Source organism: Mirounga angustirostris, unplaced genomic scaffold, assembly GCF_029215605.1.
Source record: "Mirounga angustirostris isolate CCGP_5_RB_7025 unplaced genomic scaffold, mMirAng1.0.hap1 SCAF_10, whole genome shotgun sequence".
Taxonomy (NCBI): domain Eukaryota; kingdom Metazoa; phylum Chordata; class Mammalia; order Carnivora; family Phocidae; genus Mirounga; species Mirounga angustirostris.
In genome coordinates this window covers 9,460,627-9,485,554 of record NW_026991718.1, presented here as the reverse complement: position 1 = coordinate 9,485,554, position 24,928 = coordinate 9,460,627, and the positions used below count along the sequence as shown (strand labels likewise).

The 24,928-nt window shown below is 57.3% G+C and overlaps 1 protein-coding gene across 1 annotated transcript in view; it reads left to right on the top strand.

Moving 5' to 3' along the window:
• Nucleotides 1–2,343: 2,343 nt before the first annotated feature.
• The window catches only part of COLEC11 (collectin subfamily member 11), a 29,129-nt gene continuing 6,544 nt past the window's right edge, over nt 2,344–24,928 (top strand). The window contains exons 1-3 of the mRNA XM_054509553.2: nt 2,344–3,195; nt 9,855–9,926; nt 23,629–23,700. Coding sequence (XP_054365528.1) covers nt 3,078–3,195; nt 9,855–9,926; nt 23,629–23,700 — 262 coding nt within the window. The 5' untranslated portion in view covers nt 2,344–3,077. The remainder of the gene's footprint in view (nt 3,196–9,854; nt 9,927–23,628; nt 23,701–24,928) is intronic.

The window sequence follows — 24,928 nt, the reverse complement described above, 5'->3', positions numbered from 1 at the left end:
GCCTCCCCCGCCCCCTGCCCCAGGGCTGCCCTGCTCTCTGCCCCGGAGCTGCAGAAGGCGAGCAGGTGAGGGCTCAGGGCTGCAGGGAGGGGTTCGGGCTGCGTCTTGTGCGCCTTGTGCGGGGCTCTCTGCTGGCCCTGCACCTCCTTTCTTGGGAGGTGGCGACCACTGTCCCTCGAAGCCAAAGCCGTGGGTGGGAGCACAGAGTCGTGCTGAGCAGCATGGCTGTGTCCTGACTCAACCATTTCTAGCTGGAGAGGAAACTCCCAAGTCAGCTTTTGCCACCTGAGACATTTAGAAAAATCTAAACCCCATCTGCATCCACAAACACCAAGAAGCAAGTATCTGTAGGCTCGAGCCCAAATGTAGTTGGATCAAATGTTTATCATGACTTTTTAAAATTGAGATATAATTGACATACAACATTATATTATCATTACTGTTAAGAGCTACATTCTGGAGAGAACCCATATTTGCTTCCAAAGCAGCAGCTCAGCTCCTTTCGGTGAAAGACACACTGTGGCAAACAGGCCCGGCTGCTCCTTTGTCAGGAAACCCTTAGGCATTCCAGGACCCGACGGCAGGGCCAGGACTGATTGCGGGGCCATCCAGCACCAGCCGTGTGTCCGAGGCGCCGGCCCCAGGAGTCCCATGTGAATCTAGGCAGGAAGAGCCCTCGAGGAATGAGGAAAACCAGTAGCCGAAGAGAGCATTAAATTCCAGGTGTTGCCGCTGTGAACTTGTATGTTCATTCATTCATTCCTTCATGCATCCTTTTGTTTGCTCAGTTCAGTGTCTGCTAAGCTCCTGCCCGGGGCCCCCAGCGCTTTCCCAGCTGCAAGCGGTGGTCACACGTGACCCACTTCCAGAGCAAGTCCCTGGCACTGGGACCCAAGGCCCAGCGACAGGGGAGACGTGAAAGAGGCAAAGCTCATCCTTGCAGAGTGTGGGCGAACTTGCATGTCTTTTTCCTTCTCCTTGGAGCTGCTCACTTGTGCGAGCACGGGCAGGCCGAGCGCCAGCCGGGAGGTCCAGCTGGGAGGGAGCCTGGCCGTCCAGACCCCAGTGGCTTGGGCATCGTCACCTTTACAGCGAGAAGCCAGGTCCAAGGTGGTTTGGGGAATTAAATAAGGTCTGTGTGTCCATGTCTGGTAGTAAATAGTGGCTCCTTTTCTCTCCCCCACACATGAAATAACACACAGTAGAAGCGCACGGCCGTGGTGATGTAAAGAGGCGGGTGGGTCCCGACTCTGACGGCTGACAGGAGCAGGAGGGAGAGGTCAGGTGCATCAGGAGGCCCCAGGTCCGACCCCACCTTCCCCACCTGCTAGTGGGGTAACGCTGGGCAGCTGACTTCATTTCCCTCACCTCTGGTTCCCTGACCTGTGAAATGGCGCAATGTGCTGACCGCAGCCGGCCTTCTACTGTTCCCCCGTCGAGGGGGACTTGCCCGTCACAGTCTGTCCCATGCCGCCGCTGAGGGGGGCTGGGTCCCCGCTGCAGCGTGTCCCAGAGCACACGCGGGTTCTGCCTGCGTTCATCTCATGGAGAAACTGCAGGAAGCTGGGGGCTGGGCACAGAAGGTCTCGGTTCAGAGGCTCCGGCTTCCTGTGCCGCGGGCCGCGGCCCCGTGCCTGGTGACGGTAGCATCACGGCTGTCTCTGGTGAGCACGTGCCCCTCGCGGGCCTCTCTGTGCTTCACTCAGCTCCTCCTCGAGCTGGCCTCTCGGGCTCTTCCCTCCCCTCTAAGATGACACAGGCCGGAGACGGACACGTGATGAGGCCAGGGCACTGGTCCCGGGGCTGCCAGATGCACAGCTGTCCCCAGACCCTGCGCCGTTTGGACGTCAAAGTCTCAGGTCAGGGCTCTCTGGGTGCTGTCGCCAGGACCTCCTCTCTGGCCCCAAGGGGAGAACCGGTGTGCCTGATTACACGGGGACGCAGGGCCAGCTGTGTCCTCCTGTGCCTTCCGTCCTGTGCCACACGAGGGGTGACGGGTGCTGTCTCAGCGACACAGAGACCGATGAGCTACGGCTGCACTTGAGCCCACGGCCTGATGCTGAGTAGAACGGGCACGCTCAGAGGCCGCACACACAGCCGGTGCCGGGAACGCTCCAAGCCAGGCACGCTGCACAACTTTGTTAAGAACACACTGGTGTGGGGCGCCTGGGTGGCTCAGTCAGTTAAGCGACTGCCTTTGGCTCAGATCATGATCCCAGGGTCCTGGGATCGAGCCCCGCGTCGGGCTCCCTGCTCGGCGGGAAGCCTGCTTCTCCCTCTCCCGCTCCCCCTGCTTGTGTTCCCTCTCTCACTGGGTCTCTCTCTGTCAAATAAATAAATAAATGAAATCTTTAAAAAAGAAAAAAAGAAAAAAAAAAGAAAACCATCGGGGGTGCGGGGCGGTGCCTGGGTGGCTCAGTCATTGAGCGTCTACTTTCGGCTCAAGTCCTGATCCCGGGGTCCTGGGATCGAGCCCTGCGTTAGACTCCCTGCTCCACGGGAAGCCTGCTTCCCCCTCTCCCATTCCCCCTGCTTGTGTTCCCTCTCTCGCTGTCTCTCCCTCTCTGTCAAATAAATAAATAAATAAAATAGTATAACCATGCTATTAAAAAAAAAAAAGAAGAACACACTGGTGTGTAGGAAGGCTAGGAAGCCACAGGAGACACGCGTTCACAGCCCAGGAGTTCAGCTTCAAGGCTATGGGGGGCGTCCTGGGCCCGGGGACCGCGGGGGGCCGTCCCGTCCTGGGAGCTGGCTGGGCTCTACCATCTGTTCTGGGCGGCATGTCGGGGTTTCCGTAGCACTACACGCGTGCCTTTGTGTGTCTGATGTATCAGCCACAGAGAAGCAGAAGCGAGAATCTGGGGGCAGCCGTCAGGATGGGAGTTCAGCGTGGCCGGGCAGGGGAGGCGAAGGTGGGCCCCCGAGGGAGAGACCCGAAGGCTGGGAGGGGCCCTGACAGCCCCCTGCGCCCTGGCCCCGGCCTGCACGCTGTCACTCGCCGGCCCCGGTGTCTGAGTTCCCGTCACTGAGTCCCCTTCCTTGATGCAGGAGCCAGCGTCCCGCAAGCGCTCGTGATGAAGAGGGATCTGGCTCTGATCGGCCTGGCCTTCCTGTGGCTGCTTCCGGCCGGACGTCCTCAGCAGACGGCCGAAGAGGCCTGCTCCCTGCACATTCTCGTCCCAGGCCTCAAAGGTAACCCCAACCTCGGCCTCCCGAGTGTGGCTGAGGCCCGAGGGCTGGTGCTGCTGCCGGCTCAGGGTCTGAGCAACGTGTGCCTCAGTTTCCCCATCTGCCAAATTCAGGGTGGACTACATAATGTCTACACTCTCTTTGGCCAAGGGATTCTGTAATTCTGAAGCTAGCCACTTATCTGCACCTCCGCCCACAGGGACCCCTTAAAGGCCGCTAACGTTCGTTCCAGGCACCACACACACTACCTCAGATGACTTTCAGAATGAGATAATCTCGTCTGGTCCATTTTGCAGATAAGGACATTCAAGGCTCAGGGACATTCAGCGACATAGATAATCGATGAGCGACGGAAATTGGGTCACACAGCTATGAAGCCCCGGCTCTTCCACTGGTTCCTGAGAGCTCTTAATTTCTTCTTTAAAAAACAGACAAACAAACAAACCCCAAAGCTTTTCTCTCGTTGGCTTTCCTATAATTTCCTTCCAGGGGGAGCTTTGCTCTGCAGAGCAGATGTGGCGGGGGTGGGCACCAGCCCCTGGGAAAGTATCGGCCCTCAGACGGTCGTCTTCGTTTAGAAAAGTCCCTGGTTTCTCCATAGCACAGGCAAGAGATTCCAAAACCTTGTAATTCCCATGCAGGATCAGCTCCACAATTCGAGGGCCCAGTGCAAGATCAACGTGAGGACCTCTTGTTCAAATGTTATAAAAAAACCTTTGAAACAGGGACAGGGTCATGCCGCACATGGGGCAGGCGAGCTTGGGCCTCCTACTCTAGGAGCAAGAGGCCTGGGTGAAGAGGGGCCGGCCTGAGACTCACTCCCCAAATTCCCTTCTCTCCCTCCCTTCCCACTTGGTCTACGTGGACCCGGCCCCAGAGCCTGGTCTCTGCCAGATGGTCCTGTGGTGGGGATGCTGCCAGGTCTCCTTATGGAGACATTGGAGGAAGCAGACTCACATTTAGGGGCTATTGACCCCTGATGAGAATGACTGCCACCCAAGACAGAGCCGGGCGTCTCCAGAGACCAGGCCTTTGTGAGGGCAGATGGGGCCGGTGAGGGCAGGTTCCAGCTGAGGGCGGACGGGGCAAGTGGTCTCGGTGAGCAGGACGGGGGGTGGGCTCCTTGGAGGACAACAACGCCAACGCAGACCCTGCTCCCAAAGCCTTGTCCTCTAGCAGGTGAACAAGACATGTCCTCAGGTTGTGCGGAAGCCATGGGAGGATGTTTTGGGGCCTCGGAGCATGCATTCCAGACACCCTGATAAACAGCAACATTGCTCTATAGTCTCGATGGCCACAGTCTGTCCACACCAGAGGGACAATTCCAGTAGAGTAACTTTTTTTTTTTAAAGAGTTATTTATTTGAGCGGCGCCTGGGTGGCTCAGTCATTAAGCGTCTGCCTTCGGCTCAGGTCATGATCCCAGTGTCCTGGGATCGAGCCCCGCATCGGGCTCCCTGCTCGGCGGGAAGCCTGCTTGTCCCTCCCCCACTCCCCCTGCTTGTGTTCCCTCTCTCACTGTGTCTCTGTCAAATGAATAAATAAAATCTTAAAAAAAAAAAAGGGTTATTTATTTGAGAGAGAGCCAGTGAGCTCGGGGCCGGGGCAGGGCAGAGGGAGAGGGAGAGGGAGAGAGAGAATTGCAAGCAGACTCCACACTGAGCGCCGAGCTCTATGTCCCAACCCTGAGATTATGACCCCAGCCAAAATCAAGAGTCGGATGCTTAACTGACTGAGCCACCCAGACACCCCGAGAAACTCCTTATCACACTTACTGAAGTCCTTACAATCTGGGTGTCTTGTGTTTATCTCCAGCTTCACTGAAGTATAATCGACAAGAAAAAATTGCATATGTTTAAGGTGACAGCTGAATTCACGGAAACCTTGTGAAGTGACGTCACCTCACATCGTTCCCATTCTGTGTATAGGGGGTGGGGGCGAGGACTGTGGGGGTCTTGTTCTGGCCCAGGAACAAGGGGCCCCGACTAACACACACCTTTGGGGACTTTGCTCCTCTGAGACATGACTTAGCCGCTGGGACCTGCTTCCTCTCCCGCCGCAGGGTGACCTCTGCTGTAGAAGCAGGTGCTCGAGAGCCAGGAGCGCCCACGGCCCTTCCTGAACTGGCCGCAAAGACGTCCAAGTACCTGACGTGTGTCTTCCTGGTTGGGTCGCCAATGACCCCAAATGGCATTGAGGCAAAAACTTTGTGCCATAGATCATCATGTGACTGGCAGGGAGGCAAGCCAGAAGTAAATTCTGGCCACGTATTCTTTGCTTCTTTAAGGGAGGAGGGAGCAGGTTGTCAATGGCGAAGCATGAGATCGACGCTTGAAATGTCAGCCTCTCGTGGTGGAGAAATGACTCGTCACATAGAACTTTATATGGCTCATCGGCCCCAAATCAATGTCTGATAAAGGAAAGGATGTGGGGAGAGGACCCTGGGCTCCCTGGGCAGACAGTACGGAGTGTGTGGGAGTTTTGGGGGAGGAGCTTATAGCAATATGGTCCTGGGGTTCTCACCAGCGGGGACACAGCTCTGAGTGTCCCCCGAGACCAGCAGCCGACAGACCCTTCGGGCCCTGCCCACGACGAGCAGCACTTGAAGACAGCTTTGTTCTTGAGAAGCACACCCAGGCTGGGCTCCAAGCAGGAGGCCAGGGTCATTAGGAAAGAGTGGGACCAGGGTGCATCCCGCCTCTGATGTCTCCCGAGTGTGGGTGCGTGGGACTGGATGCAGCTTCTGCGGCAACCCCCACGTGCTGTCTCCTAGGACACGGTGCGCCCCCTCCTCGGGCTGGGGGGCTCTCTGCCTCCGGCTCTGGACGCCCCCACCACAGGGACCACAGGCGAGCTCGGGGCACCTGCCCCCCCAGCGCTGGCCCAGACAATCGCCCGTGATGCAGCATCCTGGGGAGAACAGTGAGATTTTCTGATGATCTGAGAGAGGCAAGACCCATGTGAGGTGGAAGTCTTGTTTTTAATGGAGTGGCACTCCTCTTTCCCCTTAGGGGCACACGGTAGCGCTTGGTGCGGCTCAGGGACTTTCCGCCCTCGGAGCCTTGCGGCGCACACAGGGCTGGTCAGGCCGGACGCGGCGAGAGGCGGCGGGTGGCGGGGCGGCGGGTGGCGGGGCGGCGGTCGCGAGGGCTGCGTCCTCACCGCTGCGTCTCCCCGAGGAGCGTGAGGCTGGGCGCGCAGGGTCGGGCCGCGGACGGTCCGGGTAGCTCGGTGCTTCTCCGCGCAGGCTCCGCGGCCCCGGGGCGGGGTGGCCAAGACGGCAGCCCGCTGCTCCCGGCCGGGCCGCCTCTGTAGGGCGGACGTGGTCCTGCCCCGCGCGGGGGCCGGGCTTTCGGGAGGCACGGAGGGGAAGGCCGGGTGGAGGCGCGCACGTCCCGCAAGTGTGGACAGCGCGCCCTTGAGGTCGAGCCCCCCCCGGGCGCGCCGGGGACCCCGAGCTGGCGGGCCGTGCACTCCGCCTTCCCGGGGTTTCCGTCCGGGGGGCCGGCACGCGGAAACAGGGGCTGTCCCGCAGGCGGCGACATGCGCTCGCCCGGCGCGCACCCCGCAGCCGGACAGCTGCCCCCGTCCCCGACGCGCGGGGCGGGCCCTGCTAGCTCCCGGGCACGGCGTGCGGGGCTTCCCGCGGGCGCCACGCAGGAGCGGGCCGCGCACCAGTCACCTCCCGCCTCCCGGCCTCGCGTGGGCGGGTGCTGTCCCCGCTCTCCGAGCTCCGTTCCCCTGGCTACGGCGGGTCTCAGGTCGAGGTCACTTCGTCAGAGCCCTTTTCTGAGCGCTCGATCTCAAGGAGGGCTTTTTCGGGTTGGAATGATTGCTGCATTTTATCTTACTTGAATCTTGTATCCTGTGCTGCTGATGAGAATTCTTAGGTCGGCCTGACTCGTTCAGGTGCATGTCATCTTTACAAATTCTTCCTCCTCTTGGGTAACTGATAGAATCTTCTCTTTATTCTTTTTTTTTTTTTTTTTTAAGATTTTATTTATTTGAGACAGAGAGAATGAGAGAGAGCACATGAGAGGAGGGAGGGTCAGAGGGAGAAGCAGGCTCCCCGCCGAGCAGGGAGCCCGATGCGGGACTTGATCCAGGGACCCCAGGATCATGACCCGAGCCCAAGGCAGTCGCTCAACCAACTGAGCCACCCAGGCGCCCTCTTCTCTTTATTCTTGAGGTTCTGCAATGTCACTGTGACACGTCTAAGTTATTTTACCTCATCTCTCCCACCTGGCTCCCCGGGGCGCCTGCATTGTGTCCTCCCGCCTGGCTCCCCGGGGCACATGCACTATGTTCTCCCACACCCTCCCGTAGTGCCGGGAGGTCACAGCTCCTAAACCTGCACAACCATCTCGGCTTCCAATGTCTGTTCTCCCTTTTCTGGAATTCCTTTCAGTTGGATACTGGAATTTGTGGGGCTTTCCTTCACTCTCCACTTGATAACTTGAAATCCAGACAAAACTTTCCAGTCCTTTATCTCTTTGTGTCGCACTGTGAAAACGTTCTCCATCCTGACCTTCTGTTTGGTGAACTGGCTTGTACCATTGGCCACCCTGCTTCTCAGCCTTCCCTGCAAAGATTTATTTCCTGTGCAGGATTTCTAGTTGGTTCTTTTCAGTGCTTTTTACTTTTGTTCATAGATGCCTATTCTCTCTTGCCTTTGTGAAGATACTCAGCAGCTTATTTTGGGGTCAGACGCCGACTGCTCCAAGAGTCCCTTTCCTCTGTTGGTTCTCTTCCGGATGTTGGTGTTCCTCACATGTCCACAGGTTTTGGTGGCGAGCTCAGTCTGTTAGTTGGTATTTCCCGCTGGCCTATCAACGTGTCTCCAAGTATTGCGATTGTAATAATTTCCTTTTTTAAGAACGGTAAAGTACCCAGAGATGTAAGGGCCACGTATGTGTGCTAGGCGTGTGTGAACCCACCCTCAGCAGGGGCCTGGGTGGAGCCTTCAAGGCTGGGGCACGCAGGGCACAGTGACAGGCCAGCTCTGTCTTCCATTTGTTGGTGGCGCTCACTTCGCTTTTCTCTTTGTTTACTTAAGTTTAAGTGGGATGTCCCCTCCTTCAGGCCAGATGATCAGTTTTGGGCATCTCGTTGGGGCCTCTGTAACCTCAGTTAGCCTCTCACCAAGTGTGAGTGCCCAAGGAGAATCGCAGAGAACTGGAGTAACTTAGATGTTGGCTGGTGTCGTGTGTACCTGGGGAGGGACACCGACCCCCTGTCGGCACCCATGTGCTCTCCTGGGGGAACGGTACAGCAGTCAGGCAGACGAGCCATATAATATGGAACAAGGGGCCTGGTCACCGGAGAGAAGAGGTAGCTGGTGAGGGAACCAGGAGAAGCAACCTGGAGGGTCAGGTGAGAAGGTGGCTGCCAATACCTGGGCTCCAGATGAAGGCCTACTGAGGATGGTTTTAAAAATGGGACATTGTTTGTCACCACATTCAGCCTTGGTGGTTTTAAGAAGGGACATAACATAATTGGATCTGTGTTTTAGGAAGACGGTTTTGGTGTGGATTAGAGTGGGGGGAGGAGGAGGCCTAGGGAGGGACCTTGATGTCTCCCATCGGGACTCCACCCTCTGCTGCTTGTGGGCTCCTCCATGTTTTGTGCATGACTGTCCTGCATGAGCACTGTGAGCGCAGTCCCCAAAGCTGCACGAAGCCCCGGGGCCGGCTGACTGGGCCAGAACATGGACAGGACAGGGAGTGGGCCGGTCAGACCCCGCAGAGCTGGGCAGAGGCTTGCACTTCGCTGATGAGGGAGACAGGAAAGCAGAGATGACGCTGGGCCCGGGGCTTGCAGTCCGGGAGAATCAGTGTGTCAGTCAGAACCAGGAATGTCACAGGGGGGACTCATCTCTGAGGAAAAACCATCGGGTCGATTTGCAGTGAGCTAAGCTAAGTGTGGGATATCAGGAGATGAACAGCCCATCTCCCTGTTTCAGTTCTGAATGAGATAAGTGACAGATGAAAGACTCACAGGTGTCTGCCAAAACATGACCAGGACTCATGACAAAAGCTGGGGGGCATGTAGCCTGGGCTGAGAGCAGGACACACTTGGCCAGCGAAGCTGAATCAGGTGGATGTGCCCACCTGGTCACAGGCTCCCCAGCCCCGAGTGTGTGCTGCAGGTGGGTGTGGGGGGCTCATGCTGAAGGGACCAGGGGATGCTGATGTGAGCACCTGTTTATTCTTCCCAGGCACATCAGACAGGTACAGAGGGACACCGGGGCCATGGGGGATCCTCCAGACCCCTGCTCTCCTCATGCTGCCGTGAGGGCAGGGGGTCAGCAGGGCAGGCACAGGGGGTCTCGGGGAGTGCTGTATGCCAGAGGGCAAGATAGCCCAGAGGGATAATTGGAGAGAGGGACACAACATCCCTGGAGGGGAAAGGAGGGCCCGGAAGCAGACTCCCGACACAGATCTGGGACAGGGAAACCTGAGAGCCCTCGGTGATGGAGGGTGGGAAGATGGGGGAAGGCCGATGGGGGTGGGAGATGGTCTGGATGAGAGATGAAGTCTCCTGGGGGCTGGGGCGGGGGAGAGAGAGGCCAAGGGGCCTGACCCACAGCACACACAGGGTGGGCAGCTGACACTGGAATCCGTGCTCACGAGGAGCTCCTAAATGCAGTGCCTTCTTCCGCAGGGGACGCTGGAGAGAAGGGAGACAAAGGTGCGCCGGGACGGCCTGGGAGAGTCGGCCCCGCAGGAGAGAAAGGTACCCGCCGCCCCTCGGCCCGTCGAGGTCTGCCCAAGAGGGCGCAGCCGCTGCTCCAGCTGCTGCAGGAGCCTCAGGGGAGTGGCAGGGTGTGGGGACTCCAGAGGACTTTGACACCTGTGTAGTGAGCCAGGGTGCAGAGAGTGCTCCTTGCGCTCCAAGAAACAGAGCGCGTCCTGGGAGTGGCACATAACAGTGTGGTCACGTGCGTGCAAACTCAGTCCCAGCCCGGCCCCTCACCAGCCTCCTCTGCAACGTGGGGGTCATTTGGGAGCATTACACATATAAGTGCAATTGTGAGGGTGTGCAAGAAACTCTGAAGGTGTGTCAAAATTATGGAGAAGTGTAAGCAGTGATGGAGGTGTGCTAACGGTGATGGGGGTGTGCAAGCAGCGATGGAGGTGTGCAAATGGTGATGGAGGTGTGCAAGCAGCGATGGAGGTGTGTGAGCAGATAAGGAGGTGTGCGAGCAGTGATGGAGGCGTGCAAAGACCAAGTGGACAGCCTTGGGCGGGGTGCGTAGGGTACACAGGGGTGGAGGCACCTGTGGCTAGCAGATCCTAATTGCTGAATCTGTTTCCTTCTTAGTACAATTGCGTATTTCTCCGAATCCCCTGGGGTTGCGCCGAGTCTTACAGGAAGTAGATTGTATGTGCAAATTAGCTGCGCAGTAAAGGGGGTAGAAGTGCGTTTTCAGCGTTCATGCTCTGTGCTCTGGGACTTACACTGACACCCATCCAGCTGGTCCCCCAACCAGTCCTCCAGCACTGGAGAGCTAGGCGGTTTCCAGTTTCCAGAAAGTTATTATGACAATGCAAATAAAGGCCATTGAGTATATATATTCATATATTTAGTCCATGCGCTGTTTTTTCACTTTTTTGAGGTACAGTTTATGGACATTCTCCTTTTGATGTACAAGTGATGAGTCTGACAGCTGTGCACATCTGGGAAACCCTTGTCACATTCGAGACCAAGAGCATTTCTGTCACATACCTCCATTAGCCTTAATGATTTTTATTTCTTGTTTTCTCCTTTACTCATAAAAAAATCAGTTAAAAAAATAAATGAACCATTCTCCTAGTTCAAAGTTCAAAGCATATAGAAACAACTCACAGCAAATGAATGTTCTCCTTCTAGGTCCCGGGCTCCCTGGGATCCTTCCCACCAACACTGTCGGTTGATTTCTCTTTACAGCGGTATTTTAGGAGTCAGCAAGCACACCAGCAAATGTATACCTGATTCTTCCCTCCTTTTGTACAAACAGTTGCACCATGCACGTATGGTTCTGCATCTCCCTCTTTCACTTAACAATATGCCCTGGATCATTCTATAGGAGCACAGACATGTCTCCCTCATCCTCTCGTGTGGTGACGTGCTGCTCCATGCTTCAGCTGATCTCCTATTCCTGGAGAGGGGTTTGCTGCAGAGAATAGTCTCGTATGTGTCACTTTTAAATGTCTGTGAGTACAGCTTGAAGATAAATTCCTAACAGTGTAACAGAGTGCTGGTGCATTTGACATTTTGGTAGATGTTGCCCTCCCTAAGGATTGAAACAATGTCACAGGCAACACAAGGAATGGGACACCTGCTGCCCTCCCTGGGAGGAAAGCTGCAAATGGGATAGTAGTAAAATGCCGCCTTAGTAGGTTTGACTTCACTTCTCTTATTATGAATGAAGCAGAGTCATCATCTGGGCATTTAAAAGTCATTTGTATTTCTTTTCTGTCTTTTGGTCCTCCTCCTCCTCCTTCTTTCTTGGTTATCTTTTTCTATCTTTAAAAAAAAAGTTTTGGGTTCTTTTTCTTCTTGAAATGTAAGATACTTTTGTACTTGTATTTTCTGTGCGTATCTCTGAATATTTCCTTAGAATAAGTTGCCATAAGTGGAATTTGGAACTTTAAAATGACTATCTGTACATACATTCTTACGCTGGTCCATATACTTCCCACTCGAAATGAGCAATCTTCCCGTGTTTTGGGGAGCACTCCACCTGTGTGCTCAGCAGATGCAGGAGTGAGTGAGGCAGGAGCTCCTCTCCTGGGGTCCCCGCGAGAAACAACAACGTGGTGGCTATCTCAGCAGAGGCCAGCCCAGCTGGCTGAGAGGAGAGCTGACCCAGGGAGCCGGTGGGGTGGGCTCTGTGGTCTGCTTACTCCCCGTGTCTGTCTTCCCATCTGCAAAGGGTAGGCAGTGAAGGAACCGCTTCACAAAGTTCTCGGGTTGTGATAAGTTAACAGTATCTCAGAACTAAAGTGCTTGTAGTTTTTATTTTATTATTATACTTTTTATGAAAGTGGAAAGTGCTGTAGATAGTCTTATTTTATTACTGAACTAATTATGAAATTTACCCAGTGATAAAAGGGATGTTCCTCTACTTTTTTTGTGTGGGCAATTTTATATTTCACAGTCAGGAAGTGGGTAGTTCTCCTACTCTAGACGGTCACAAATTCATTTCACGATGCTATTTCATTGATGTTTTTTCAAAGTAATGACATTTGAGCTCAGCGTGCAAGTGGCAGTAAAGTCCTACCTTCATTAAGTAACTGCCTTGTTTCAAATTTTTCCAACATATGCTTGTGATAGAAAGTTGAATATACCTGAAGTGGTGAGAAAATCATCCGTAATAAAATCATCCAGAGGTTGGCACTTACTTTAGTATATTTCCTTTTTTTGTGCCCTTTTTTGCTTTGTTATAATTGTATTGTTCACATAAATTTGCATCCTACTTCTTAAATTTAATGTCAGATTTCAGTGTCACCATTTTTCATGCTGTGAAATCATTTTAATGGATGCCCAATATCCACGGGTAACTTAAAATCCTACCCTGGGCGGCGTGTTCTAGTATGGAGTCCTCTGTGGGGTTAGGGTGGAAGAGAGGAGCTTGGACCTGGCCCTTTACAGGCCCTGCCAGCAGCAGCCGGGTTAACCAGCATGACTCCCTCTGGGCATGCCAGTCCTTGAGTCCACGAGTGTGGGGTTCATCAGGGGTCTGGCACCGCCGCTGATGAAATGAGCAGCTCTGGTTTGGGGTCTTTGCTAAGTGCAGAATATAGAGAACACATCAACCCACGTGTATGTACTTGGATCACTGAGTAGTGGAAGCATTTACGCAGAAATGTCGGAAGTATCCTTCTTGGGGCGATCTTGAAAAGAGGATTGGCCATGACGTGACACATGGGAGAGAATCAGACAGGATACAGGAACAGACACGACTGATTAAAATATTTACACAGAGAAAGTATGGGGAAGAAATAAACCAAAACATTAGTAGTAGATAGTTCTGGGTTGTAGGATTATAGGAATTTAAATTTTCTGTTTTACGCCTTTCTGCGTTTTTGGTATTCCCAGCAAAGAGCATGTGCTGATTTTCGATGTCAGCACGTTTTTGAAACTGGGGGCCCGGGTGTGTAGCCTCTGGCCGCTTCCCGCAGACGCCCCACGTGCTGACGCAGTGCTCTGGGTCCAGCCAGCCGTGGAGAGCCGTGGGCGACCTCAGAAGTCCTGCTCCCGGCCCCCCTGCAGGAAAGCTCCCAGGAGGGATGACCTCAGCTCCCGCGGCCTCTGTGCGGGGTGGGGCAGGGAGCTGTGCGGGGCTTCGGAGTCCTCCCGCCCTCTGTCCCCGCCTCCCGGCTTTCCTCCGCCCGGAGGCTTTCCAGCTCAGCGCCGGGGTTAGTGGATCGCGGCCACGGCTCAGGTGTGCTGTTCCTGATGTCCAGTCTCCGACATCTGTAGCTTCCAGAAGGCTCTTCGCTCCAGCGGAGTCGTGAGCGTTCCAGAAACCGGGGGGCTGGGACTTGCCTGATTTTAAGGTGAGGGCAAATGGATCATTGACTTTTCTCATTTTTCAGAAATTATTTTCACTGGAATCATTTTTTCCATGTAAATATTACTGGACCCTTGAGAGATTTTTAGAATTTATTATTTTTTAAAAAAAAGATTTTATTTCTTTATCTGAGAGAGAGAGAAGGAGAAGGGGAGGGGGGAGAGGGAGAAGCAGGCTCCCTGCTCAGCAGGGAGCAGGACGTGGGGCTCAATCCCAGGACCCTGAGATCATGACCTGAGCCGAAGGCAGGCGCTTCACCGACTGAGCCACCCAGGGGCCCTAGAATTTATTATTTTTTAAATAGGTATCACATTTTACTGATTATCGCTCCCGCTGTGCTGAGCTTCCTTCTGTGTCATTTGCGCTGGGTTGGATCGCCTGATTGGAACGCTCGGTTCTAAATTGTACAGAGAGATTCTACCCTCGATTTTTAGTTTCTGATGGGTTTCTCCCTGTGTAGTTTCAGCCAGTATAAGTTTTATTTTGCGATGGTTATTTTTACCAGTGATATTCTTTACGAAATTGTTAGAAGACTAATAGCTCCTGTTTATGATTTTGCTAGTGTATGAGAAAAGTGTGAGGAATTCCTTCAGGTATTTTGGGATTGCTCTGTTTTCGGACTTGCTCACCAGCCTCGGTCTCTCTGGGTTTACACACTCCAGTTTGTCCTGCAGCGGCCCCTTCCTCCACGTGCCACCTCGCTGCTCCCTGCAGTCTCTCTGTCCCATCCAGGACCTTCCGCTCTGCCTGCCCTGCCTGCCGCGGTGATGCTGAGTGCCGCGTCCTCTCGCTGCGGTTGGCTCCTGGGTCGCACGCCCGTCTGTGGGGGGAGCCCGGGGCGGGGTGGCTGCCACAGCTGGGGGGGGTCCCGAGCCCACATCACTGCACCTGTTCAGGCAGCTGTGGCTGGGCGAGGTGGGGCTGCTGAGCTCCCAAGGGCATGGTAGAGCAGGAACCCTGCTTCCCGCTGGAGGGTAGGACTGCAGGCGCTGCAGACTCACTGGGAAGGGGAGGCCGGTGTTTCGCAGACACCTGCTTGACTTGGCCAGCCAGGGCGCGCGTCCCTCATGGTCCTGGGCCACAGGCAGTGGGTTCTCCCGGTCGCTTCTGGAGGTGCTCCTGCTTGGACACGCGTCATGGGGGTTGTTGCGGGGCCCAGAGCCTCTCTGCCCCTCTCCCCAACAGCTGCAACAATGATCATATGTAGAGTCTTGTCCTCAACTTCTTCAAACCCACGTTTTCATTTGAGGCTCCATGGCCTTGAGTTATGTGACTTCTGGCAACACCCCTGAGCCTCCTGTCCTTCTGGCACATTATCTGGGTGATTTCCTCTGGGTGGGCAGAGTCCCTTCCTTGGATGTCTGTAAGCCATTTTCCATGAATGCCCTGGAACAGGGCTTCCTCCCTTTTGGGAAGTGCTGGGACTGGATGGATCTGTGGTCCCAAATCCTGCCTTCTGCCTCAGGCCCTCCTTCATGTCTTGGACAAACTCACTTCCTTCACTTCCGGGGCCAGTGAAGATGCAGCGGGAGCTGCTGATATGGGGCCTGCTGCCCCCCAGTGGAGAGAGCTCCTCCAGCACCAGCTGCTGGAAGTGGGGGGCCCTTGGGATTCGGTTAGCTCCTCCCCACTGACCACTGCTCCATCCAGAGCACCTGCGAGAGCTCGCCCAGAGCGCCTTGTGCTGTGGGTCTCATGGGCTCTCCTGGGGGTGGGGGCGGTGCTTCCTCCCAGCCCCCCGGCTGCTGGGGGCTTCCAGCGGGCACTTCCCTTGCCTTTTGCCTCCACAGCTAATTGCTCTGCCTCCCCTTCTCCCCGTTCTTTTTTGTTTTTTTTTCATGCTCTGTTTAAAAGACAACATATTACATTTCAGCTAAGGTACAAAATTTTGGACAAGAAAAAAATATTATCTGTATGTATAAGATGAGGTTATTTCGATGAAATTCATGCTGTGAGTCCTGCACATTTGGTGGGGTGAGCTGCGAAGGTGGCCCGAGTCCTCACATCGGTGCCAGGAGAAGACATGGCCACTTACATCAGTGGTTCTCCAACGTGTCCATACCTTGTGAAGCAGTGCAAGTGTAATATCATGGGGGCTTGGGGACACCACGGACCCTCCTGCCCTGCCACCTCCTCTTAGGGCTTTGCAGGGCGCCACGACCATGGGACTCAGAATCTATCAACTGCTTGGACTCGCAAACTGTCCCTGGCATTGAGGCCTGAGGGGCAGTTCTCCTGGGTCCCTGCTAGTGACTGGCCCTTTAAGGCAAGACCTGACAGGTGTGCGGGGGGCATGGCGTGCCACAGGCCTGCCATGCCTGTTTCTTTATACACCGGACTCCATGCAACATCATGGGCCTCTGGGGCAGGTGCATTCGCTTCTGTCTCGGGGACTCTGGAGCCTCAGGTGAGATGTGGTACTTGGAAGGCCCTTGATCAATTGAAAAAGACCTTGAAATTCAGTATCTTCGAGGGGCACCTGTGTGGCTCAGTTGGTTAAGCGACTGCCTTCGGCTCAGGTCATGATCCCAGGGTCCTGGGATCGAGTCCCACATCGGGCTCCCTGCTCCGCGGGAAGCCCGCTTCTCCCTCCCACTCCCCCTACTTGTGTTTCCTCTCTCGCTGTCTCTCTGTCAATTAATAAAATAAAATCTTTAAAACACACACACACACACACACACAAAAGAAATTCAGTATCTTCGAATTTCTTTGAGATCCGTGCTGAGGGTCCCGGGGGTACGCACGCCTGCCCCCGCTCCAGGCGGTAGAGGATGGGTCTGCGCCAAGGCCGTGGCCACGCCGGGCTGGGCTCCCTGCAGCCTGCTGACCACAAGCCTCGGCTGCACCGATGGCTCTCAGACTGCCGTGTGCAGGAACGAGCTGGGCTCTCGTGAAGACGCAGCCTGGGTCCCCAGGGCGGCAGCGATGCGGGCGTCCACCGGAAGGCGCCCGAAGCGCTGTTCCCGCGTTGCTGCCCGGGCCCTGCGCTGCAGGGGGGCGGTGAGCCGAGCCGTCCGGAGCATCCCACGCCCTCGCCCGGTGGCTCCACCAAATGCGGCTGCGTCAAGCGGGCCCGGCTGCTGGCCGGGGGGGGCGGGGGGGACTGGCTCTTTGGCTGATGTGCCGTGTGTGCTGGGGGGTCTCGGGTCAGCCCACGAAGCAGCCCCCTGCCGGGGGACTTGAACAAGAGAACGTGCGTGCGAGCTGATGGATGCCTTTTCTGAAATGACAGAGACAGGCCGAAGGGTCTGCAGAAACCTCCTGCTGTCCTTTGTCCTTTACTGAGGTAAGAATACTTCCCACATTTCTAGCCTGTGCGTCTCTGGGGTGACCTCACAGAGCTGGCTTCGCTGACAGCCTGCTACACGCGTCACCTCAGGCTTCAAGACTCCCCGTCCCCAGACGTGCTGCTGAGACAGGATCAGGGAGGCCCCTGGGCCACTCGTCTTAGAAGCTGGGGACTCTCCTGGCACACGGAGGTGGAGGGCGACCCTACGTCAGTGACAGGCTTTCTGGGCTCTGCAACGTGCACATTACCCTTCGTTAAAAATCGCTGGGGAAGCTGAATTCTGAGTGCTCTTTTTGCCCCGTCTCCACTTCAAAGGACTGTGTGAGATCTTCATTAAAATTAATAAGAATTACCTGCCTACTGTGAGCTGCTCCCGTTCTTTCGTTCCTCGTGTGTGTCTAGAGGACAGACATGCTCTTGCACACTTCTCATTAGTGGGATGGGAGGAAGGGAGCATTACATCAGCTCCCAGCTCCCTCGGGAGCCTCTGCAAGAAGCTCTTCAAACTGAAGGGGACAGGACCTAAGTGTGTCTGGTGCATTTCCAATCATCTCCCACAACCAAGGGAGGGAGATTTGTTTGCTTCTTGCAAAAAGCTTCTTGTCATTTGGAGGGGCAAGAAGACCTTCCTGGAAGCAGGAAGAAGGCGGTAGGGCTCTTGTTCTGATCCGTGCTCCTCTGAGAGCCTCTGGGTTTATAACCACGGTACTTTTCTGCCCAAGGGCTACCTCACAAGAAATGTCTGCCAGTAAAAACAAGTCAGTTACCCAAACCACCTGGGACTGCTGTAGAGAACATGCTGACAGTCTCAGGGGATTTTAATGCTTCTCACCTTTTCTTCTCCAACACACCCAAGAGATAGGACGTTCCTACCGGGAGCGATGGCCACCCCAGTGGTAGGTCAGTGTGTAGGGGTTATGGTTATGTATGGCAGGGCGAGCGTGCGGGGGGCTGGGGGGGGACCTGGTGTGCCCTGGTGGTCTGGGCTCAAGCCCAGCCGATGCTTACCAGCTTTACAACCTTGGGTGGCATGAGGATAAAGGGTACGTTTTTACACGCGCACGTGTGTATGGGGTGTGTGTGCTTGTATGTAGTTGTGTGTGTGTGCACGAGTGTTTGAACGGGTGCGGGGACGTTTGCATGTGTGTATGCGTGTGTGGGTGTGTGCACGCAAGAGTGTAGAATGTTACACATGTGCATGTGCGTGTGTGTGTGTAAACCCTGCCCAGCACCAGCGAACGGCGGCTCTTCTCGGCCTGCTCAGTCGGAGCGGGTGTGCCGTGGGGTGGGGGCGTGCACGCGGCGGGGTGGGGTCTCTGACCGCCCCTCAGGCCCGGCCCTTCCCCTCACGGGCCCTCCTGGCGTGTGGTATGACCAGGTCTTGTCGTGTCTCAGGGCCTGCAGGGCCCAGAGGAAGAGGCCATTGTTAGAGGGAGAGGGACAGTCTGGGGGCAGGTAAGGTGGGGCCGCCTGGCAGGTGTCCCAGGTCCCCACTGGCCCAGTGTCCTCAGCCTCCGCGACATGGCCCCAGGTGGGGGGTGGTTTGTCTTCCCACAAGCCTGCAGCGTGCGCTCGGCCCAGCTCCTGAAGATGCAGCCTTCCTGCTGGGACTGGTCTATGCAGAACGTCCCTGGTGCCAGGAGCATGGCCACTGCTCCCCGGCGGCGGTGCGGGGTTGGAGCCCCGGACGCGGAACAGAGGCCTCGGCGAAACTCACATTACCAGGTGCTCGGCGACCCAGGGGCTGACCACCACTCCGATGCCTCTTGACAGACAAGGACACTGAGGCTCAGAGCGGGCGGTAACGTGTCCAAGATTGCATGGGCAGAGGCCTGGGACCGGGGTCTCGTCTGCCTGACTGCAGGAGTCCGTGCTCTGGGTCACGGAACAACAGTCTTCCCTCGCGTGCTGTGTGACTCGATGTGGGCCATTTGGCCTCTCTGAACTCCTTTCCCTCGTGGGGCCAAGAAAGTGTCCTAGTCTGCTAGGGCTGCTGTAACAAATCCCACAGACGGAGCTGCTTAAACACCGATGTTTATTCTCTCAGGGTTCTGGAGGCTGCCGAGGCCGGGGTGCCGACGTGGCGGGCTTCTGGTCGGGGCTCAGTGACTGCCTCCGTCACCCTGCTCCGTGAGGCCTCCGGTTTCCCTCAGCGCCCCAGGCCGCGTCGCACGCTTCTCCAAGGGCGGGAGCTGACCCCGGGCCCTGCTGGGGACAGGGGCACTTGGTGTTAACATTTGGCTGTGCGATGCAGAGATCGGCCGAAAGCCACCTGCTCTCACGTCATCCTCAGGTTATAACTTATTCACGACAGCAGGATGTGTGCTGGACCCTTCGGGCATCCCTCCGCTGACGAAATGGCCCGGTAATTAATCGTTCTGTGGGGGCGGGGAAGGCATTTTACCAGCTATGCTTCTGAGGGTCGGTGTCTCGGTCCCGCGCTCTCCTCTGGCTGGGTGCTCGGGCCGCAGGAGCTGTCTGGGCGGCAGAAGAGGGGGCAGGGCTCGTTTTGAGTTTCTCTCTGCTGGGGCCTCAGGAAGAAGAGCTCCCCCCCACCTTTCTAGGTGAGGTCTTCCTGGCGGACAGCAGACCCTTCGTTCATGTGATGGGTCCACACTCACAGCCAGTGTGTGAGCTAATGTGTCGCCCAGACTCCTCTGGAGTGTTCGGGCTTTGGAGTGGGAAGGCACATGGCTTTATTCTCCGGGCTCTGGCAACCCTGCCCATCTCATGGGAATTCAGGGGGGCGTCCCGTGTGTTGGAAATAATCCTCCCAGCTGGTCAGTGCAGGTGCGAGTCCCTGGGTGTCTCTGGGCCTCTGTCTTCCCATCTGGAGAGAGGGTTCGCTTGGACGGTCTGCACCGCGGCCTCCTGCTTGGGCCGCTGTCTTCGTCAGAGCGGCGTATGGAGCTTGTGTTTACTCACTTGGTCTGAGCGTCCCCGTGAGGACGGGGTACAGAATGTCCCAGCCGACCGCTGCTGACCGCTGAGTGAAAACAACAGAAGGACCTCAAGTTTTAGGGAGACATGAAAATTAGAAAGGCATAAACACTGAGGTCCTCCTGACATTTATTCTGCGGTTCTGCCCAACTTCTCCAGCACTCGTGACCCATTCCAGACCCCAGGAAGGGGGCATCCTCCAGAGTTAGGGAACAGAGGGCTTAGCCGTTTGGAAGAAGGCTGAGGGAGGGAGGAGGCTCCGGAGTGGGGACGCAGGCCTTGGTCCAGCACTGAGAGCGGGGCACGCATCCGGGGAACATTGATTTTCTGCAGAGTGCTCTCTGCAAGCAGCTGAGCAGAAACACCTGGAGTCAGCTCTGGGACTCTGACCTTATCAGTGAGCGCGAGCGTCGGGACAAGGGAGGGGACTCGGTCGGCCAGGCTGCCACGGCAGAGCACCACGCCCTGGACCGCTGCAACGGCAGACGTCTATTTCTCACGGTGTCGGGGCTGCAAGTCCGAGATCCGGGTGCTGGCCTGGCCGGGCTCTGCCGAGGAGCTTGTCCTGGACTGCAGACGGCTGTCTGCTCTCGTGCTGGAGACAGCGAGCTCTGGGGTCTCTCCCTACTGCAGGGGCACCAGTCCCAAGCTGGGGCCCCCTCGTGGCCTCATCGCACCCTGCTCACCTGCCAAGCCCGCCTGCAGCCCCCATCACCGGGGGTCAGGGCTTCAGCACTGGGGGGGGACACACTTCAGTCCCTGCGGCCGGTGACGGTGGGCAGGCCATGCAGGGCCACTCAGCCTGGGTGGGGGGTCAGTCCTCGGAGGAGCAGACAGCATGGGCTTTGCCCAGAGGATGAGGCAGCCGGGGTGGGCAAGCTGGAGGGAAAATTCCAGAGAGAACAGTGCTTGAATGTCAGGAGGGTCGCGTCGTGGGGCCGGGGTAAACAGCTCTGCGTCTCTCCGGCACGCCGAATCAGAGCCACTGGGTGCACGGGGCAGAGCCACGTTCTAATCCCTGGGTCTGTCTCAAGGCGGCTGTGTGGAAGGGTCCCAGAGGCGTTCCAGACGGTGGCTTGGAGACAGCGGATGGGCTGGGTGGCGGCCGACCCCACTGGCCGCGGGCACCGAGCACCTGCTCCTCCTTCAGCGTGAAGTAACAGCCCTTCATCACCCTCAGAGTGGCCGGTAGCGTGTCCTCTGCTACGGGGAGTTTTTGGCATGTTTCCCTACAGGCCAACACTTAGTGGTGACGGCGGCGCCGTCTGGGGCAGGGCTACCGGGGGTGAGTGTGTGACGGGCTGCGCGCTGGGCTCGGGGGTTGATTGAAGCGGTTCTTGTCGGCTGTCCTGCTGGCTCACCAGGAGGGTTAAGGAGGCTGAGCCTGTTCTGGGACCTGCTGGCAGGAAGGACGGGCAGGAGCCTTGAGCAGGTTCGCAGTGACTCAGGGTCCTCTGGCCGCGGAGCGGGGCAGGGCTGGGTCCTGCTGGCGAGGATGGAGACGGGGGGCGCAGATACCCAGTTCGCAGCGCTGCCCCCATGGACCCCTGGACCCACGCCGGTGCGGTCGGGGCTTTGCAGGGGCTGCCTCCCACTCGGGGCGCCACCTCCACACCCCGCCGTTCCTTGCCCGCTGCCGCTGACTCTGCCCCTCTGGGACCGCCCCCCCCACCAGGTCCCCATGACCATAGCCAGAGGTCTGTGCCTGTCCTCATCCCGAGGCTTCTCTGCAGTGTTTAGCCGCTGACCCCGCTCCAGCCAGGGCCTCCCGCTGTCCCTGTCCCACCTGTCTCACAGCACAGCTCTGACCCCGCGGGCGCCCCCTCCTCCAACGCCCCGCGGGGTCCCCGGAGCCTGCCCCTCCTGTGGGGCAACATCATCGGTTACCACTCACCTGCTGGTCTGGGGCCCCTTGCAGACCCAGCCCTGCGGGACACGGGAACAGCCACTTCCTGCTCCTGTCCCCCGCCCCGCGTGCCCAGGCTCTCCCCGCCACCTCCCGTTCCCAGCCCGACTCCCCTCCAGTGCACTTGCCTCCAGCTCTCGTCTGTTCCCTGGCCGGGTGTCCTTGCCCCCTTCCAGCCCCTCTGCGTGTCACCGATGCGCGTCAAGCATGAATCCTGTCTTGTCACTCTCTTCTAACTCCCCCCCGGAGGTTTGTGTGCCCCCCTGGATGCCCTCCTCCACCCCCCACTGGCCAGGGCTTCCTCACAGCGCCTCTCCTGTTACAACACACCTGTCACAGGTGTCTGATCGCTCCCCATCCCCCACACCGGTCTAAGTCCTGCCGCCCTATGTCCCCGGCACACGGCCAGCTCGCCGCTGTCACGGCTGGGCCAGCCTGGCCTCGGCCTCCCCGGGGCCTGCTACCTGGCACTGGGAAAGGGGCGCTGGGCCTCAGATCAGCAGGTCACAGCTCTGTCCTGGTCCTGCCATACGCCGGCACTTGACCTGGACAAGCGGCTCAGGCCCTCGGGGTCTTGTCTGTGCAGGGAACCACTTCTGTAGCCCAGTAAGAGAGTGGACGTGAGGGTGCTTTGTGAATCAGTTTGTGGGACTGTGTTGCGGTGCTGTGTGTCCCTGTCAGCCCGAGCTCGTCCCGAAGCCTGTCTTCTGTCCTCTGACCTCTATCCTTAACTTCTTAGGGAATGTCGCAAAGCTGACAGTTCCCGGCTGGGAAGTCCTCCGGTTCAAGGTGTGAGTCGGTGTCAGAGCAGGACAAAGCCTTATCCATATGCAACGCGCTGTCCTTCCTGTCATCTCTCTCCTGCAGCGTTGCTCGGCTGAATTTCATTTAGTTTCAGATTATTAAATTAAGTCTGATTACATGTTTCTTTTACCAAGCGTTCTCTGTGCATTAGTCTGACGCTTGCTGGCTCGGTCTGCAGTCTGCGGCGAGCACAGGAGGGATGCCAGGCGTGTGAGTGCACTCTGGGGGAGAACAGCCCCTCCGCCGGCGGGATCTGGGCCGGGTGCGGACCGCCGTGCTGGGTCCTAGTGCATTGGTCAGCGGGGACGGTCCTGTGGGTCACGCGTGAGCACAGTCACCGGGCCGGCCTGTGGCGACGGGCAGCATGGAGGCGAGGGGGCAGCCTGGGGTGGCGATGCTCCAAGTCGCGCCGGAGGGACCGACAGGTGGTGTGTCACCAGGCCCTGCTGGAGGACTAGTCTCCCTAGGAAGCGTGTGACGAAGCATTCCCTGGACCCTCCTCTCCCTCCTCCTCCCTCCGCTCCCCTCAGCTTCCCAGAGAGGAGCAACGCTCTGCCACCGCGCCCACCTCCCCCGGCGGGCATCCCAGCTCCCGAGAGCAGCCCGCTCACTTGCTCTGGGACGGGGATGGAGGACAGCCCCTCTCTACCCATGTAACTGCAGAGCAGGAGGGGCCGGGCTGAGGGCGGGGTAGGGGACGCACCCTTGGTCTCCTCCGTTCCCAGGGCATGCGGCTTTTGGGGGAGGTGTGTCCTCCCCTGGGAAATCTGTCAACAAGGGACCTTGCAGAGCCTTCTGGGGTCACTCACAGTAAGCTGAGCGTTACACCTTTCCCGTCTGCTCCGGTGCGTGTGCGAGCGTGTGCGAGCGTGTGATGTTAAACGGGAAGCATACTGAATCACCTGTGCACCAACCAACTTTGATCTTGTTGTTTTTTCAGGAGACATGGGTGACAAAGGACAGAAGGGCAGTGTGGGTCGCCATGGAAAAATTGGTCCCATTGGTTCTAAAGGTATTTGCGACGTACTTCTTTTATTTATTTATTTTTTAAAGATTTTATTTATTTATTTGAGAGAGAGAGAATGAGAGACAGAGAGCATGAGAGGGAGGAGGGTCAGAGGGAGAAGCAGACTCCCCGCCGAGCAGGGAGCCCGATGCGGGACTCGATCCCGGGACTCCAGGATCATGACCCGAGCCGAAGGCAGTCGCTTAACCAACTGAGCCACCCAGGCGCCCGCGACGTACTTCTTGCCCCATTCCCTCCCAGGCTCCCGGCACGGGCGCTCCAGAATGCTTGCAGGCCGGCCAGTCCTGCCTGGTAGGTGTGCCTCTTTCCGTGCGCTTGACACATGGTAAAAGCGGTCCAGGCTCTGCATTTGGGATCAGTCAGAGTTACCTGCTGGCTGTGTGCCCACCAGGGTGGGGCGAGCGCTCCCCGTCCTGAAGGATTCACAGGGCACCCCGGCAGAGAACTGGGGGCTGGTTACTTAGGCAAGACCTTTCACTGCCACTTCCATAACCAGCTTCATGAAACACCGAGCCCCATTGGAGTAACGGGAGGACCGTTCTCCAGAAACACTGTCTGTCCCCCTCCCGCTTCGGTGACTTTTTGAAACTGTGGGTGGCTCTCCATGAGAACGGGACCCAGGAAGGTAACAGCCCAGGTGAGAGCAGCCCTCTAGTGGCAAGACGCCTGCCCTTGCCTGGGTCCGTCTCGCAGCTCATCTGACCGCGCAACCCTGCAGGGGTGGGCGGGCCACAGACTAAGGCCCAGCAGATGAGGCTGGACGGCTCCGAGCCACCCAGCCAGCAAACGCTCTTGGAGTCCCTGGTGTGTCCTGCCCCTGTGCTGAGACCCTGGGCCCTGAGCTTTCAATGAGCGATCCCGTGGAGGTCTCCGCCTCCACCCCTTGGTGCCAATGAGGAGGCCAGGCTGGGGAGGGCCGGTGGTTGGCAACACTGCCAAGCCTGTGTGGCAGGGAGGGGGCTCGGGGTGGCGGTCTGCCCAAGGCTGGCGCTGGAGTTCTTCTGCCTCAGTAACCTGCCGGCAGGTTTGAGCCATGAGTGGGTTCGGGTGGTTTGTTCTGATGGGTGGCCACGCACCTCCCCCTGGCCGCAGCTCGTCCCTGGCAGGAAGGGGTCTTCGGCAGGAGTGTGACGGACGCTGGCCAGCCCAGCGCCTCTCCTGGCAAACCCGTGGGAAGCACTGCTGGGATGGCCCTCGCTCGAGAGCACGTACA